Raw genomic sequence first — 16,900 nt, 5'->3', positions numbered from 1 at the left:
GCAGTAGAGGCGGAAAACAGGGAAGTTTATAAAGAGAAAAATCAGTTTATTCATATTAGACTTACAAATCTGGAGGAGTTGTCATTTTTGACCGTCTTGCCATTTCCGAAGGCTTCGAGAATGGGGTTAGCCTGCAACAGTTGTTTCTCCAGCTCCCCCTGGTAGAGAGGAAGATAAAAAAAGCAAAGCATGATATGAAGAGTGACGGTTTCTTCACCGGTGAATCTGGACGTTTCTCAGCCATGGATTCTGATCTGACAAGATCTCATCACCAGAGCTGAAAACTCATTCCAATGCAGGGATAGAACCTCAAATTAAGATCAATCAAGAAAATGATTTGCTCCTTATATAAATATGATGACAGCTGCTTTGTTACGACGGAGCATCAGGGCATTGAAGAAAAGAACTCTGAGATTTGAGAATAAAGTCAATTCAATTAGATGAATATCACAATATTACAAAAAATTGTGAATAAAATAACTTTTCTTTTAGGACACAACCAGCAGAGAAAACCTGTGCTTAGTAAATTTGTTCTTTCTGGATCCAAAGTCTCTTTTCCCATTTAATTTGCCCTAATACTCCGTCATACTTTGTTACTTTGCCCACGAAGTACCGGGATGAGAGAGATCATGGATTGTGCAAAACGTTTCAAAACAATAAAGTGACAAAAGAGATACCATGTACACACCAGCAACGCACACACACACGTTGCACCAAAGCATTTCACCTCCACACACAAACACACACAACATCCAGTTAGTGCCCAAATCTGCAAACACCCGAAGACCCCGTGACCCTCATCGATGACCCGTCACCAGATTCCCAGAGCAGAACCAACACAGAACAACGTCAGCTTCAATTACAACATTTGACTTTTTCCTTTGGAGCTACACTGTGTGTGTTTGTGTGTGTGTCTGCACAAATACAGTGAACCATTGTGTGAAATATAACATGACATCATCGGTTAGTGACGCTGGAAGTAGGGGCCCTAAGGGGGCTGCAGCGACCCCTACAGGCAAGGGGCTGTAATATAATATAGTACGTCTTTAATAAAAGTATTCAGTGTACGTATCTGATGCTCTAAAGAACAATGTGACACAGATAACAATCATGTCATGATCTGATTTCAGTGGTGGTTATAGTGGGTTTGATATTTTCAGCAGCTCTCACCGACTTCCTGGTAAGTTGCTTTCAAAACTTGCCTCACAATTAGGAACTTTCATTACAGAAAGACGACAAATCCTTTTCCCGAAGTGATTGATGAGAATGTGCGTTAGTCTCAGCTACTTGGATTTTCGTACAAAAGGGTTTTTCACTTCTTTTATTTACTGATGATGACGTCAAATCCAGCAAACAATGTGACTTCAATTAAAGTCCAAAAGCCGACATTCCCATTGAAGAGGGAATTCAAAGAATATTCTCTATGGAAACGCCCGTGTCATCACATTTAAATCTAAACAGCTGAATCTGATTCTGACCGAGTAATCTGATTAAGAATGAAAATCATAACTAATCACTTGGTTTTACGTTGAGACCATAAAACCAGGCCATCACAAGACATGTGTGTTACATGAGATGTCAGCGTGTGTGTGTTTGTGTGTGTGTCTGTGTGTGTTGGGACCAGACGTTGTACAAACATACACACAATGACCAAGCAAAACTTAATACAACAAAAGAGAGAGAAGCAACTGGACTCAGGTGCAAACACACAGTAGCGATAAAGGATATGAAAAATTCAACCAGACAAATATGTGATCACGTCTATGCAATAAAACAAAATTTGCTGGGTTATTTTTTTACCCCACAGCAAAGGCCCCACCCCTTTATCCCACCATTGTCTAGCTGAATTTTTCACAGGAACACAAATGGCTGCCACTGATCTGCAAACAAACTTCCTCCTTGCCTCCAATTGGCCGGCAAGGCATGTCACCCCCGGCCCTTAACACGGGGGAGGGAAGAGGAGGGAGGAGGAGGGTGATGACAGAAGCAGGTGGGGAGGAAGGGTGAATGGAGGGAGCGAGTGGACTCACATGTGTCAGGACGAAGCTGTTCTGTTGATGGGAAGAGAGAAATACAACAACCTCAAAAAGGGGATGATGGATGTGGTTTTCATCAAACCTCACTGTGTTGCTTTCAGCAGCATCGACTCAAAAGGCTGACAGGACAGATAACAGCGGTTCTATGGTGGAGTCTGATGTTAATGTTAATTAAAATCTACTGACTACCTTTCTTTTAGCAGGTTTAAAAACGTATACTCGCTAATCCTGGTGTTAAAGAGGGTTTAAAACAATGATTACGATATAGTAGAGTGATGTTAATCTCTGATATGAGGATATGAAGTGAGAAAGCAGAAACCACCACAGGTGAAGAACCAGTCTAAATCTGCTCTACTGTTGTTTCTGTGCCTGCAGAGCTACTTTCCTGACGCCGCCTCTTTTCCTGCTGCTGAAAACAAGCCGTTTTGAAAACAGCAGTGTGATGATGATGGATTAACAATCATGTGCACAGTCAAGTGCACTTACACAATAAAAGAAAGTGGTTGATGGAAACAGGAATAATGTGAAGCCTGTAAAAATAAAAACACTGGGAGGAAATAGGGATCGAATCTGGCTCCAAAATGAGGACTGAAATAAGTAAGTGAGATAAGAAGGAGTGAGAGATAAAAGGCTTTAATGGAGGATGAGAGAGAAAGTGGAGGAAGACGAGGTGAGTCGATGAGGGACGCACCTGATCTTTCTTGGTCTTATGGGAGGAGGCCACGTGAGCCAGATACTGGATGACCTTCTTGGTGTTCTCCGTCTTTCCAGCTCCAGACTCTCCGCTGCACAAGACAGACAAATAAACCGTCAACAGATTTGAGAGAAAGGGATGAGTCATGTCCATCTCTCTCCGTGTGTGTGTCTGTGTGTGTCTGTGTGTGTCTTTGCGTGTGCAAGCATCTGAAACTCACGTGCAGAGAATCGACTGGTCTTCACGATCTGCAAACAAATAAATGTGCAAAAGTCAGATTATGCTTTTCGTGCATAAGCTGCTAATTCAATGCGAGCATACGTTATCACGACAGTGCATACAGGATGTACACGGCCACAGACAGGAAATCCATATCCGGCTTCGGGTAACTGGAGAGAGGCGCTGCCAGCGTTTCAAACCAACTGGTTAATTACCCATAAGCCCCTGTTATGCAGTGTGAACACTTTGGGGACAATTATGTAACGAGGACGAGGTAAATGTCCCAAAACAACATGCAAAAAATGAGCACTTATCTGTAGATTGTGTACAAAATGAAATACTCTACACAATTAGTACCTCTTACAGATGTAGTGTACACCCCCCCTCACACTGAGTATGATGAAATAGCTGCACAGGAGACACCCAGCCTCATTTACTAAAAAACTTAGAGTTTGCAGCATCTGGAATTTTCTGCGGAGCAAGTAAATCATGTGAAATACTTGGTGAGGAGATTCCCACCAGTATTGTGCAATGGGTCCCTAGCCTCTGTCACATACAAACTGGTGCACTAAATGGGATTTTAAAGAGAGGGGCACTGGTGCAATTATGGGGCCAGTATTACAGCGTGTGAGCATAAAACATGAGCCGCTTGCAGACTTGAACTCTGGAGGACACACAACATGGGGTCCAGACTCTCAGGAGTTTCTCTTCCACATGTATAGCGTCATCCAGAGTTTCTACTGGGAGGCTGGCACAGGAAACTCTGAGAAAGTCCAATACCCGAGACATTTGCTTTTCCCCCCTCATCTTTCCAAATCCATCCTCCTAAGGACCAGGACTTACCCTGCATCATGCTTCTGTAAGACGTGTCGGTGATGGCGTAGATATGAGGCGGCATCTCGTGCCTCTTCTTGCCCTTGTACATATCAACGATCTCCTCCGAGTAGATGGGCAGGTTCTTGTAGGGATTGATCACGACACAGAAGAGACCGGAGTATGTCTGCAGAACGGAGAGAGGTTTAAAAACATGCAGAGAAAACTGAGATACAAGATACCACAGAAAGAGAGCAATGAATTTGATACTTAAAATGTTAAATGTACTTGAAAAGACTAATTCAAAGACTCTGTTTAGTCAGTTGAACACAAAAACCCTTTATGGAGTTTGGGAATTTTGTCTTTGACCGTTTCCTTTGGCGTATCTGGGAATCAACTTTCTGGGATTCATGTTCACAAATTGGAAAGTTATTAACTTATGTTGAGGCATAAGGAATAATGATGAATTCATATATCATGGGCTACTGCATTGAATGCTGGTTTGAACGTCTATTACCATGGCGACAGTTGAAGCTTCAGTATTTCTCAGCCCTATTACTCATTTCCTGTTCTGACGTCAGTGCAGGTGCCTCCTGAAAAACGAGCTTCTCCATAAAAAGGAGAAGTTCTCGATTCAAGAATAATTCTTCTCTCTCGTCGACACCGAGCTGGAAGTTGCTCGGACTCTTCACGTCCGCCTCTCTTACGCAACCTGAACCCCGCCCTGTAGTAAGTTTAGACTGACACAACCTTGGCTTCGTGACTGCGGCTGCTTTGCCAAGTCCTATCTGAGATCCAACAGGTAGAGTTATCTTCTTCTGCTTCCAGGCCAAGTTTGAAATCCTCCTCATTCCTCCTTATGAACTCCGCTAAATCATTTTCTCTGTGCGTCTGGACTCATTTCTCCTCCAATCATAACTTCTGATTTTTTCCCCCCTACGTGCTGCATTCTTGTGCTGCCCTCCTAATATCTCTGTACCAGGCATCTCTACCTCGATCGTACACCCCCCTCCCTCTCTCTCTCTCTCTCCCCTGGGAGACGCTGAAATCTAGAAACTACACAGGAGCCTGGATTCTCTGGGGGGAGCGAGGGATGTGACAACGAGTTGTGTTGATGTGACCCGGTCACACCACAGCGCCAGGGAGATGAAATCCCCCCCCGGCCCAGAGCACCAGCGATAAATAACATTAATAATGGGAGCAGTAATAGCAGCTACAACACATTTTACATTCCATGTGCATCTGTGCAGAAAGGGTTCGCTCCCTCGCTCCCTCACACCGTTCTCCCTCTCATGCTCTTGAGTGCATTGTTCCCTTCAACTTCCTGTTTATGAGACGACTCCGAGCACAGAGAGAAAGAGGGAGAGTGCAATCGGGAGAGACCAACAGGAAGGGGATGAAGGGCCATACCATTAGTATGTTCACAAATTGCACATTTTTCTTTGAACAGAGTGGATTGTCTTGAACAATGGGGCCTAATGAGATAATGAGGAGGTTCCTGGGCATCGCAGATTGTTTTCTCTAAGCCAGTGGGATTTTAAAAAGCACCAGTGAGTGATTTAGGGGCAGAAATGGATTATGATATTTATCGTTCATATTTTTATAGTGTTCCTCATAAGTTGAGAAATAATTTGTGGAGTTTGGTTGCACCGCAGTGTGTGTGCACATAAGAGGAAGGAAGTGTAACACTGGTTATTTTTAATACACAACATGAATCAATGCTTTTGTTTTTAGGATTTGTGTGAGTCCGCTCCACACTCACGTATATGAGACCAGAGTAGTATCTCTCCTTCAGGTTGTGCAGCACCGACGCCTCGTTCAGGCAGGTGAGCTCCGCCATGTCCTCCACCTTGCTGAACTTGGGAGGGTTCATCTTCTGGATGTCGTCCTTGTTCACCCTGATCTTCTTACCGGAGTCGGCCAGCTCCACCACGCACTCGTCGCCGCGCTCCTCCTTCACGGAGCCGGCCTCGAAGCCCAGGCGCTCGGAGGGAACCCATACCAGCTTCTTGGTGGCCCAGTCCGCCTGCGCCAGCGGGTTGTTGACCGGGTTGCGGTCCACGTACAGGAACTTGTCAGCGTCCGACATGGTGGCTGTTTCGGAGAGAGCAGAAGAGGTTCTTGTGGTCAGTGAACGGGAAGTAAGAAAAATCAATGGTAGATCAGAAACTCAGACATTACAAACATTCATGCTGCTCATCATTTACATGTTCTTTATCCATCATGAAACTAAAACTAACCCACTAATAAAGAATTATCTTATCTTATCTAAGTGTCGCGCTGCAAGTCTTACATAATATCTGGGAGAAAATAGACTTCCTTGTTAAGGTTTTAGGACCAGACCTTTGCTTCCATCTTAACACACGCAATCTCTGTGGCATGCAAAGGTCACACTGATGTGATGTACGACAGGAAAACGCTGCTGTCGTTAGGTCAAGTCGACAAAACACACAACCGTGTCCAATGAGGCCCCACGTTGCTCCCTGGCTAACTGCTGTGAATACTTCATCCAGTGACCATCGGGGTGAGAAGAAAAACATTCACCAGGATCACACAGATCTAAAGTTCACCTCCCAGCAGAGCTGCCGGAGTTTGGCTGACTGCTACTTCAACCACAACCCAAGTGTCTGTTTACTGGTGGGAAGCCTGCCTGTCCATGTTTCTGCTGTCCCTACTGGTCAGTCAGGGGGAGGTGAGAGAACCATGAGGGATCCGGGATGAATTATGGTCTGTTGCAACCAAAACGTCCCAAGAAGCAAATCAGGAAACAAGTTTATTTTATCCATCCATTTTTTGGAGACATGAACAGTAGAGATAAAGGGTAAAAGATAAAATATAAAAAGAACGTATTAACCCACTTTGTCCACAAGGATGTCGTATACAAGCTACATGTAGTTTGCTATATGTTTGATTCTCCATTCAACTTCATGATCCTGGGTCATCAGGGAATACCATGGTTGGAATTGTGACTTTTTAAACGTAGTAGCAAAAACCAGACTCAGGTTATTGCACTAGTGCAAAGAAGACAAAGGAAGTATCCGTGACTTTAAATACACAGTTTATGTACAAACTGCAGTACTCGGTCAGAGGGTAGTTCTCGAGTTTCACATCAAACATGAGCACACGGACGGTTTTTCCTGTCCAGGCGCAGGCAGCAGGTAACAAGCTGTGCCAAAGCGGCTCTGGCTTCCATTCACCTGTGAAAGCTAATGAATAACAAGCTGTTGACAGGGAGTGCTGCGTTTGAACCTTTATAGAAAGTGACTAGACAGGTTAAACCAGTGTGACAGAAAAAAGATGAGTAAGCCAGATTTAAACCTCCCCGACTTCTGCAAGTGCAGAGACTCTGAGCGAGGAGCTGAACATGTTGTGCTTCCACTGACACCGGTGCCCCAGACTTTACCGTCTCAATTATCATTCCAACACAGCAGGAGCATGACAACGTATTCCCAGCAGTGCCAGGGTCATTAGCCCTCCTCTATGTTCCCCTCGCCTCAGAGGGAACACGCGAAAAGCTGCCACACACAAACTTGTTTGCATATGCTGTGCGCTCATATGCAAACATCAAGGGGGGAAAGAAATCTTTGCAGAGGTCAAGTTCAGCTTGTACAGTTACCATCATGTCTGGAATAAGAGTAACTGAAGTGTTTGAAATGCCATGAGGGTAATTTCAAATTACAATGAGGCCCAGTGGGAGAAACTGGGGCCAATTTCTCATGCTCAATATTATCAAACACTTCTTTTACATATCGGTGCAAAAGACACAGATCCTGCAAACATCTTTTAACAGATTTTGCACAAATCTATTTCAGGAAATTTGCATTTTTCACGGGTTCTTAGGAAAAACTCTCAGTTCCTTAAGCTAGAACGATGCACTAGACGAACTCTGAAGCTGGACTGTGCTAAGAGGAGGTGGCAGACCCTTAAGAATCTCCTGAAAGAGAGAATAGCAGTTGCTGCATTTAACAGGCTTGTGTGTGTCCTGTCTGTTCCACTACATTAACCCTGATCTGTGAGAAAGAACGCAGAGGGAGAACCATTCTTCTCATGACCCCTGCATCCCTCTGTCCTCCATCACCGCTGACAGACGAACGGTTTAGCTGCCGCCTCCCCCGCCTCCCCAGCTCATCCCTGGTGGACCGACCCCATCCCGCAACAGAACGTGGAGCAGATTAGTCCTGCTACAGCTCTCAGCTGGCTCTACACTCCCCTCTCTGCCTTCGGTCACCCTCCTCTGCCTCTGCAGAATCCTGCCGGCCGTCATCCTCCCCCTCCCCTTGTGTTTATCCAGTCTTTTCAGGGTCGCATTCCTCCCATACTCACCCTTTATCAGGGAGAGACGGCAAGGAAAGGCATTCCACACATTTCTGTACTCTACCCTTTATGCCTCCGCCCTTACATCTTTCTCTGACCCATTCTCTCTGGCTTTCCTTCCTGTCCCCCTCCTTCCCTTATTCCCGTCACACCAGCAGGTCATGTGTGGGAGTTTCACCACTCAGGAGAGATCAGCATCACCTTACACTGGTCGCACACCCGAGAATATCTTAAACACTACAGGTGTCTCAGTCTGTTCCCCTGCACCTTTAAAATCCACCGACCATTACTCCCAGTGCATTGGCTGCGTGCAAGTCAGGATGATCGACTACATTCCCAGTAGCTTTTCTTGTTGTGAAATAAAGACAGGCTGAACACACCCAAAGCTGTTTCTTTAGGCTATTTCCAATGAAAACAGCATCTCAAATACTCAAAGACCATTTATTGTTGCACTCGAATGGCTTTTACATGCACCACTTTTCAACTAAGTGGATCTAATTTATTCATTTGCAGCTTTAGCCTCTTAAATGTCAGAAAATCAATTTAAAACAAAGCCACGACTAATGACTTCAATCATTGTTCTTGTCTGCAAAACCTTTCATTTAGAGTCTGATAATATTTGCTTTTACAAGAGATGGATCCAGGAAAGAGCTGCAGAATAATTGTTCATACTAATTTGTTATCAAAGAAGCAAAGACACGAGTCCGAGTCTGGTCTGCTGTTGTGCGCCACAGTCCGACACACATGCTTGACACAGATAACTCAGTGACACACTTCAAACTGCGTCTCCAGAGGCACGAGGACTAAAAATGACTCCAAGAGCTATTCTGGTTTGGCAAGTGCTGAACTACATTGAAAGAAGAAAGGAGGGATAAAGAACTTAGACTTTTCTAAACCTTTCCTAGTCAGACGGGGATGTTGACTTGAGGTGAAGAGTTCTACACCCGCCCTCCTTCTTGCAGCCTCACCTCTAATCCTGTAAGAATCCCAGTTTTCTTGATTACTTGTAACTTCTCAACACTGATCAGCTGTGAAACCGTTCCCTATCTATTCCTCAGAGGAGCTTTTACAATGAGATTACCTGCTCTGGATATTCAAAACCAGGATTACTCATTAACTAAATACATGGCCACACCGTCATCCTGAAACCAATCCTTGGCAAAGATTCCTAAACTTTATGAAGCGTGACAGATGCCGAGGATTATATACTCTGTAAATTCCCGAAGGACAACAGAGTTAGGAGTATCCTGCACAAGCGGTTTGCTTGAAAGAGGAAGAGGAACCATAAAGTAAATAACAGCAGGAAGGGAACAGAGGCCTGTTTTAGAAGCTGGCCTCAGAGAACAGTGTGTGGTTACAGAAAGAGGAAGTGATGCACAGGCCAGGACTTTGAGAAAGATGTGGAGGAGGAACGATGAGAGAAACGGAAAAGGGACGAGCTCCAGAGCATCCTCCTCAGTCCCATTCGTCCTGTTTAGAAAGCAGGTCAACCTTAGTCCTAATAAAGCGGAGGCCATACATCCTTCAGTCAGACTCCCTCTCATTCCTTTCCACTTCACTGACTCTCCCAGAGTTACTGTAAAAACCAGGAGACACCACAGCATTACCATGTACAGGCAAAGCCTCCTGCTCCAGCTGAGGGGAAGCCATAAACTTCCCAACAGACAGGAAGGTCATCAACAGCAAAGTCAATAACGCTATTAAAACCAAATGCAAAGCCTGGCTTGTGCAGAGCCAGATCTGACTTTCCACTGTTGTCAGCCTGGTTTGTTTGGATCTTGTTGTTTCGTATTGAGTCACATCTGCGCTTCCCTCTCGTGTGCACTGTCTGATGATCTAACTGAAACTTCCCTCTCATGAAAGACCTCCTGGTTGCCAGACGTGGACCGGAAAGGAACCGAGTCGAGTCAGAATCCATCGTGGGCTCACATGTCGACTCCCTCTCTGCCCCTTCGCCCTCCTTCTCCCACAGTGGGAAGGGTGGGGCAACGGGGAAGAGACGGGAGAAAGGAGGAAATGACAAACCCAGAAAACTATTTTGCCCATTTGTGGAACTTGTTGTGAGAGAGCGTCTTTCAGGGAGGAGGGAATGTGGCGTTTTCTCCAGCGCACGCAGAGCGGCTCAGAGGAGTGAGACGTAAATTAAGCCCTTGCTGGAAAATAACCGCACTGCATGACAGATCTACATCACTTTCCACATTACTTTTCACATTCCTGCCCCGACCAGGATCTTATTTCACTTTGAACTGAGAGCTACCCAATGCCATCTACGACTGGAGAGGTCCAGACTATAGGTCTCACTGCAGCCCTCAGCATGTGACCTGCACCAGTGGATCCCAGCCTTGTGTCTGATGAACTCTGGAACCCATCATCTCATGTTTCAGCTGTTAGCACTTGGAATTATTAACACTATTGTATAAAATGTGACTATCACAGACGTACTGTACTATTAATACCACTTCAGAGCAGCAGAAGCTGGACTTAAAGTGTATTCATTCCTATGGTAACCTCAATGATCCCAGATGTTGTGAAATTCCTCCTCCAGTGGGTTTTTCGGTCCAGAACTTGCTTCAATGTCCATGGAAAAGAGTTGAACTTTTGTGGTGAGTTTCTGACCATACGCACTTTCTTACACAGGTCAAAAAAAACAAATTAATCACAAAAACTAATTAGCTAAGAGGCCATTTCATCCAAGTCAACGTATAATTAAATATAAACTTGCGATAATGTTACTTTGCCACAAAAGGACATTATTGAAAAACCTGAGTAATACCCAGTTGTTTCTCATTAGGCCTCCTATAGGTGGCGCTGTTGCAAGTGGTCAATAATCCCTAGTGCAAGTCAAACCTTCAGTGATTTCAGCATAAAGCTCATCGTTTCATTTTAACTTTTCCTTGTGGCCAATTACTGCAAATCACAGGGTCGAGATAATTGAGATAAGTGTGTTTGTGTGATAGGTTCATAACTTTCAGGGTCACAGAACAAATTCCACGCCTATCTTTCAGAACAGCTGCGTGATTACACCACTGAACGCATCGACTGGTTGTTTGTTCAACCGTGGCAGGTTTCTGTGCAGCACCAGTTTGACCTTTTAACAAAACGCTCCAGCGGTATTGACTGTTAGACGTTTACGTAACCCCTCAACAGAGAGAGAGGGGGTATTTCTAAGTGGAGATAAGATACACATTTCTTTTTTGTCAGCATTCTTCTCTAGTCTCAGGAATGCAGCACTGTTTCGACTTCTGACTGAATCAATGATGAAAATCTGCTCCTCCCTACTCACTTCAGCTCCTGTGTTCAATCCTATCAGCAGACGGCTCCTCCCTCCCACCTACGTTATCCTGGTGGACTATTATACAGCCTAGTTTTTTTTTAGCTTTATCACTTGTTATCTCTACCTGGGTTCCTCCCTTTGGAGTTAATCAGACGACCACACAAAGCAATCTTTGTTTTAACAATCATCTCCTCAGACAACATGTGTTTGGGCCACAGGAGAGTTTGAAAACCTGGACGTGTCCAAGAGGAGTCGGGAGAGAACCATTACACTGCTTGTTTTAAGCTTCACGGTGCAGAGTTTAAAGAGTCTGTAGTGAATGTGTTGCACAATGTGAAAAGTATTTATTTGCAGTTACACTCCAGGGGGTGTGTGGATTTGTGCAACACTCCCACACACACACCTAAGGACAAAGTCTACTTTTGCTATACAATAAAACAAATGAACCACTCTCACCACCAATTAGATCAAACACATGCCAACAGTCTTAAGAACTTTTCTGACTAATAGAAATGCTTTTCCACCTGGAAGTTGTGCAGGAAAGTCCAGACTCACTTTCACGTAAATGTCACCAACAGGAAACTGGATCAATAAAGTGTCAGTCTGAGAAAGGCTGGTCTGTGGGTCACTAATCTGTGATTAAGTATGACCTCATAATACCACAGAATAGAAACTGTGCCCGGGTCAAGGTCCATCCTCCCACATCAGACATTTGCACTGAGTCCGTCCTGTAGGCGGTCCGAGTCGGAGCGCAGCCATTTCCTTGTATTGTCTGGAAGCAGTGCAATCTTACAGGTGTGTGCCGTGAGGGGGAGGATGGAGGGAAGGATGGGGGGGGGTGGTAAAAAAAACACAAGCAGAGGAAGTGAAGGAGAACATAGTGAGAGGGCAACAAAGACCGACGATAAAGGTCTGGTGAGGAAACTGAGACTAGAAGGAAATGCAAGAAACAAGAATCAGCGACAGGAAGTAGGTAACCCGCAACACACACGGCTGCAGATTCATCTCAAACCCAGACACTCAAACCAGCCTGACTGAGGCATCTTAATTATCATGTTCCTGTCAAGCAGAAGGAAAATGATGAATGGGCAGAAAATAGACCAGATATTCAAGAAAAAAGAATCCGTTTAAGGAGCTGAAGTGAAAAGCATCATTAGTCATATAGGGCCCAATGTAAAGTTCATTCAGTACGTGTGAGGACGGAAGTGTTTCTGGTTTGATGCTCTCTGAATCTTGATGCTCTCTGAATCCTGGTGAACACTGTGAATCTCACCCTGTGACCACAAGCCACGATAAAACTCCATACTGAGAAACAGCCTGATCGGCTCCGGTGAACGAAACAGTTCAACAGTCTCTGCACTGACTGGATTTGTTTATTTGCCTGAGTGAGTGAATGTCAGCTGACTGGGCAGGAAACTGGGATAAGCATGACTCTTTGCATTACTGGCCTATGGGCACCAAGTATTACTAGAAAAATGCACAAGTATGTGCTCAGAAGAGAACTGGCTGCGTCATCTTTCTGCTCTTTAACACGTTAGCATATTAAGGATTTGGCCCCGGACTGGTGGCAGCTAATGAAAAGCTGGAACAAGATGTCAGCTCTCTTCTTGAGATACAGCAATTAATTAATTAACTGACTACATCCATTCTGTGGAGTTTAGAGCCACTGAAGCCGAAATGTTTGGGAACGATGACGCAGACGCTCACGCCCGATTGGATCTTCTCTGATCATCACATGACCCCTTCCAGAAAAACACAAGCATCACTAGACTCAGCTCCCAGTGTGGAGAACACAACATGGAGGATCAATCACAAGTGACGGCTGTTGCGCAGTTAAATTCTGCCTTTTACAATGAAACAACTGTTTACATGTGTAGGAGACAAGATATTCTTCAGGCTGTTATTACAGGCGCATGCCCAGAGTATGCGAGTGTTCATGTGACGAGAGTTTTCAGCCGTGTTAGTATAGACGGGGTTTAAAACTGATGCCGAGCCCAAACGGTCGTGTGAAGAGATTATTTTAGTTTTTCAAAATGCCGTTGACATTTGCAAAAAGTGTTTATGAAGCCTGTGGCATAAAACGCATTTCTCTCATCTCCGTCTGGCCATCTGAGGTTAGGGGATAATTGAGTCCATGAATGCAATTAGGTCACGCTAACAACCGATAAAAGTTTTCAAAACACGGCACATTTGTTTGAAGAACGCTGAGATTTCATAACAGAAGACAGCTGCGGGTCGTGCTGTGCCAGACGGTGTCACCTCGCCCTCCTCCCCCCCCCCACGCTCCTCATCTGCGACCAGAGCAGGAGGTCTGCAAGTCATCTGGCTCAGCCGGGACAAACCAGGCAATAACACCCAAACATCCACAGGCATGTTCTCCCAGACCGGGTTTGGATTCAGCAAGGATTCAACAGACTCACATACCAGCTCCATGTTCACGTTTTTTTTAAATATCTGCATCTAAGTCCGAGGGGGGGGGGGGGGGGGGTGAACGCTGGAATGAGACGATCTCTGCGGGAGGCTCCACATCTGCACGGAACCTGGCAACCCAGGCAGGGATCGGGCCTCCAGAGACTTTATTGCACAACGCTTTGCCAAGAATGAATTCATCTCAGTGACTCAAAGACAATAACAGGATATGACATCGTACATGTCACCCATTGTGTTGACAGATGTGCCTTTGTCAAACAACACAAGCAAATATCTATTATCCACACTTGATTTGGATAAGAGTTGATGACTTGAATAGAAACAGATACACACATGCCACATACGACTAGACTCACACACACACACAAGCTTCTGGGTATTTCAGCATGACGCACCATGTAAGCAAATCATTCTATACCACTGTAGTTTAATGGCTTCTTGGCAGAGAACCCAAGCCGGACCGGAGAGTTTGGTTCTGATTCCTGAAAGCAGGACGAGAAAGGTTGTGTGCTCACCTTCCCTGACACCACTCACACTCTGTTCGATGGAGGAGCAGGTTTTGGTGGAGGAGGAATGCAGGAGCTGCGAGTGCCACAATGCCCAGTCTGACTTGAGCTTAAGTTCACAAGAATGCTTCACATACTGAGCCACGCAGCTCCCCTTCCTCAAACTCTGAGGGGTCTGCAGGCATACCAGAGTGTGTTTGCTTCCCAGGGAGCAAACACCACCATGTACCACCTAAAAGTGAAGGGTGGAAAACTGTCCCGATAGAAGCAACTGCAAGATTGGACCGAACAAACTATACACAGCTTGAATCAACGTTACTCCCCCCCACATTCTGACATGCGTTTCCTGATTGAAACCCGCTTGACTCAATGTGTCCTTAAGTTTCAAGGCTCCAAGATTAGAGGGGAGCCTTGCAGCTGAAGAAGCTCTCCCAGAAAGATTTGTGACATTGTGGTAAATAAATAAAAATGTACTTAACTTGGCTGGATATTGATATACCCCATAAAAATCTCCTAAGCTGTGGAAAATTCATGCTGCCAAGCAAATAGTCATCACAGTGGACTGCGCTCTGAGGAGAAGGCCAACCTGATAGTTTTCAGCTGGCATCACTGAATCTACACGAAACAACAACTGATGCATTTTTGATTCTGTAATTATTATATGACCCAGTGAATGTGAGGTTATCTGCTTAGCTCTCCTGAGTCCAGTCTATGGCTGGAGTTGTTTTTGTGACGTGTCAATCACCTCCTCTGCAGTTTAATCATCTCAGAGAGCTTGTTGGTGCTTTCCTCACCGAGCTGTAATGTTAACCGATGCTTTCAACCCGGCTCCTGGCGTATATCTGCCATTTCTGATAAGTGCTGACTCGCACTAAAGCTGCTTGGCTTCCTGATGCAGAACGAATTGCTGGTGATCATCACAGATTGTTTTTTGGAGGGGGGGGGGCTGGGTTGACCTGATGACATCATGCCGCCAGCCATGGACATAGCATGACTCACAACAAAATAATCCTAGTGATGTTTTCACCATTGTGTAATTATCTAAATTGTACCATTGGTTTTCTTTACCCCACAACGGGCCATTTATGTTTAAATATTTGATGTGTACATCGGGAGCGGGTCCACTCTATGGAGGCCGCCATGTTGTTTTTTAAACTTTTGTGTTTCTATAATGTTTCCACAGGTTCTCCTTCATGTCCAGAAGGGGAGGGGTATACAGCTGCAACATGACACCTCACCACTAGGTGTCACTAAACTCTACACACTGAACCTTTAAGTTATATTTTAGTTTATAAAGAAAGGGGGGGGGGCTCCATCGGTGACATCATGCCGCTAGCCGTGGACATAGCACATCTTACACTTATGCTACAGTATAGGATTGTTCGAAAAGTACTTTACATTTAAAACATTTATATTTACGTAAATGGTTATGAGATAGATCCATGTGTATATTCTACTTTGATCATCCCAGACAACAGCAAAATATATTAAACAATATGTATAAGTTATATTTTAGGTTTATAAAAGGGGCGGTGGGGGGCACCTGGGAACTAAATGGGATTGTTGTAAATGTACTTTACATGTAATTTACATTGACATGCAACAATGGTCAACACACATGTGCACGTTCTCTTTGATCATCACAGACAGATCATCATTTTATATATTTTAGTTTAAGTTATGTTTAAATAAGTTTTTAAGGGGGGTCCACTGGTGACCTGGTGACGTCATGCCGCCAGCCAGACACGTTACCGGCCACACACGTCGTCTTGTTCTTGACGCTTCAAACACGAAAAGTTCCGCCATTACAAACTATTCATAATAATCCTAAACTTCTGCGGGAACCATCAGAACCATCGGAACCATCAGAACCATCAGAACCGACCCACCGGGCCCTCATGAGCTCCGTGCCCGCTCCTCGGTCCCCTCCATCCCGCTCGAGGCCGAGCTCCCCCCGGCCTCCTCCTGCAGCTCATTCAAGCGAAGCACTTCCTGTCTGGGCACTTTTTACTTTAGCTTCCAGCTCCTCAAACTAATCTCTGCTTCCGGTTAATAAAGCATAAATAATATATGATTTAAAAAGTGAGTAAGTTAGCGGGTTGAAGTCACAGCAGCCACCCGGGGCTCGGAGGTCTCTAACCCGCCTGGTCTCGCTTCCTGGTTCGCTGCACTTGCTGGAAGTCACGACCGGGCAGAGGAGGGCGAGCATGGCCGAGGAAAGGAGCTGAATCCCGGGGAACTTACCTGCTCGTAGGGGGTCGGGGGCCGATGAGAGGCTGCGAACAACAAGCGAGGGGCCGTGAGTCGAACTTCTTTTCCCGTGGAGCCTCGCGGAGAGTTGTGGCTTCCTCTCTCTCTCTCTCTCTCTCTCTCTCTCTGGTTCTCTCTCACTCTTTCTTTTCTTCTCTCACCCTCTTCCTGCTCTCCCTCCCTCCCTCGCTCTTCCACGGGCTGCGCGGTGGCCTCGCGTAATTCCGCCCGGTGCGCAGACAGCCGGCGCCGGGGTGCGGTCCAGCTCCGAGGCGGGTCCCGGCCCGGATCCGCTCCCTCCTCCGGACCAATCAGAGGCCTCGCTCAGCTGATCGACTCCCCCTGGGACCAATCAGCGGGTCCC

General features: G+C 45.5%; 1 protein-coding gene across 2 annotated transcripts in view; it reads right to left on the bottom strand.

The window, feature by feature from the left end:
• LOC133022552 (myosin-9-like) overlaps positions 1-16,684 on the bottom strand; it is a 28,280-nt gene extending 11,596 nt beyond the window's left edge. The window contains exons 1-7 of one of the 2 annotated variants that reach the window (XM_061089373.1): positions 16,531-16,684; positions 5,525-5,856; positions 3,793-3,949; positions 2,951-2,978; positions 2,728-2,821; positions 2,031-2,051; positions 66-158 (exon numbers count right to left, since the gene is read on the bottom strand). In XM_061089373.1, the coding sequence (XP_060945356.1) occupies positions 66-158; positions 2,031-2,051; positions 2,728-2,821; positions 2,951-2,978; positions 3,793-3,949; positions 5,525-5,851 (720 nt within the window). In that variant the 5' untranslated portion in view covers positions 5,852-5,856; positions 16,531-16,684. The remainder of the gene's footprint in view (positions 1-65; positions 159-2,030; positions 2,052-2,727; positions 2,822-2,950; positions 2,979-3,792; positions 3,950-5,524; positions 5,857-16,530) is intronic. The other variant, XM_061089374.1, reaches the window with a different exon arrangement.
• Positions 16,685-16,900: the final 216 nt, after the last annotated feature.

Source organism: Limanda limanda, chromosome 17 (assembly GCF_963576545.1).
Source record: "Limanda limanda chromosome 17, fLimLim1.1, whole genome shotgun sequence".
NCBI classification, from domain to species: Eukaryota; Metazoa; Chordata; class Actinopteri; order Pleuronectiformes; family Pleuronectidae; genus Limanda; species Limanda limanda.
Note: the sequence above shows the minus strand (reverse complement) of the source record. Positions and strands in the feature narration are given on the sequence as shown.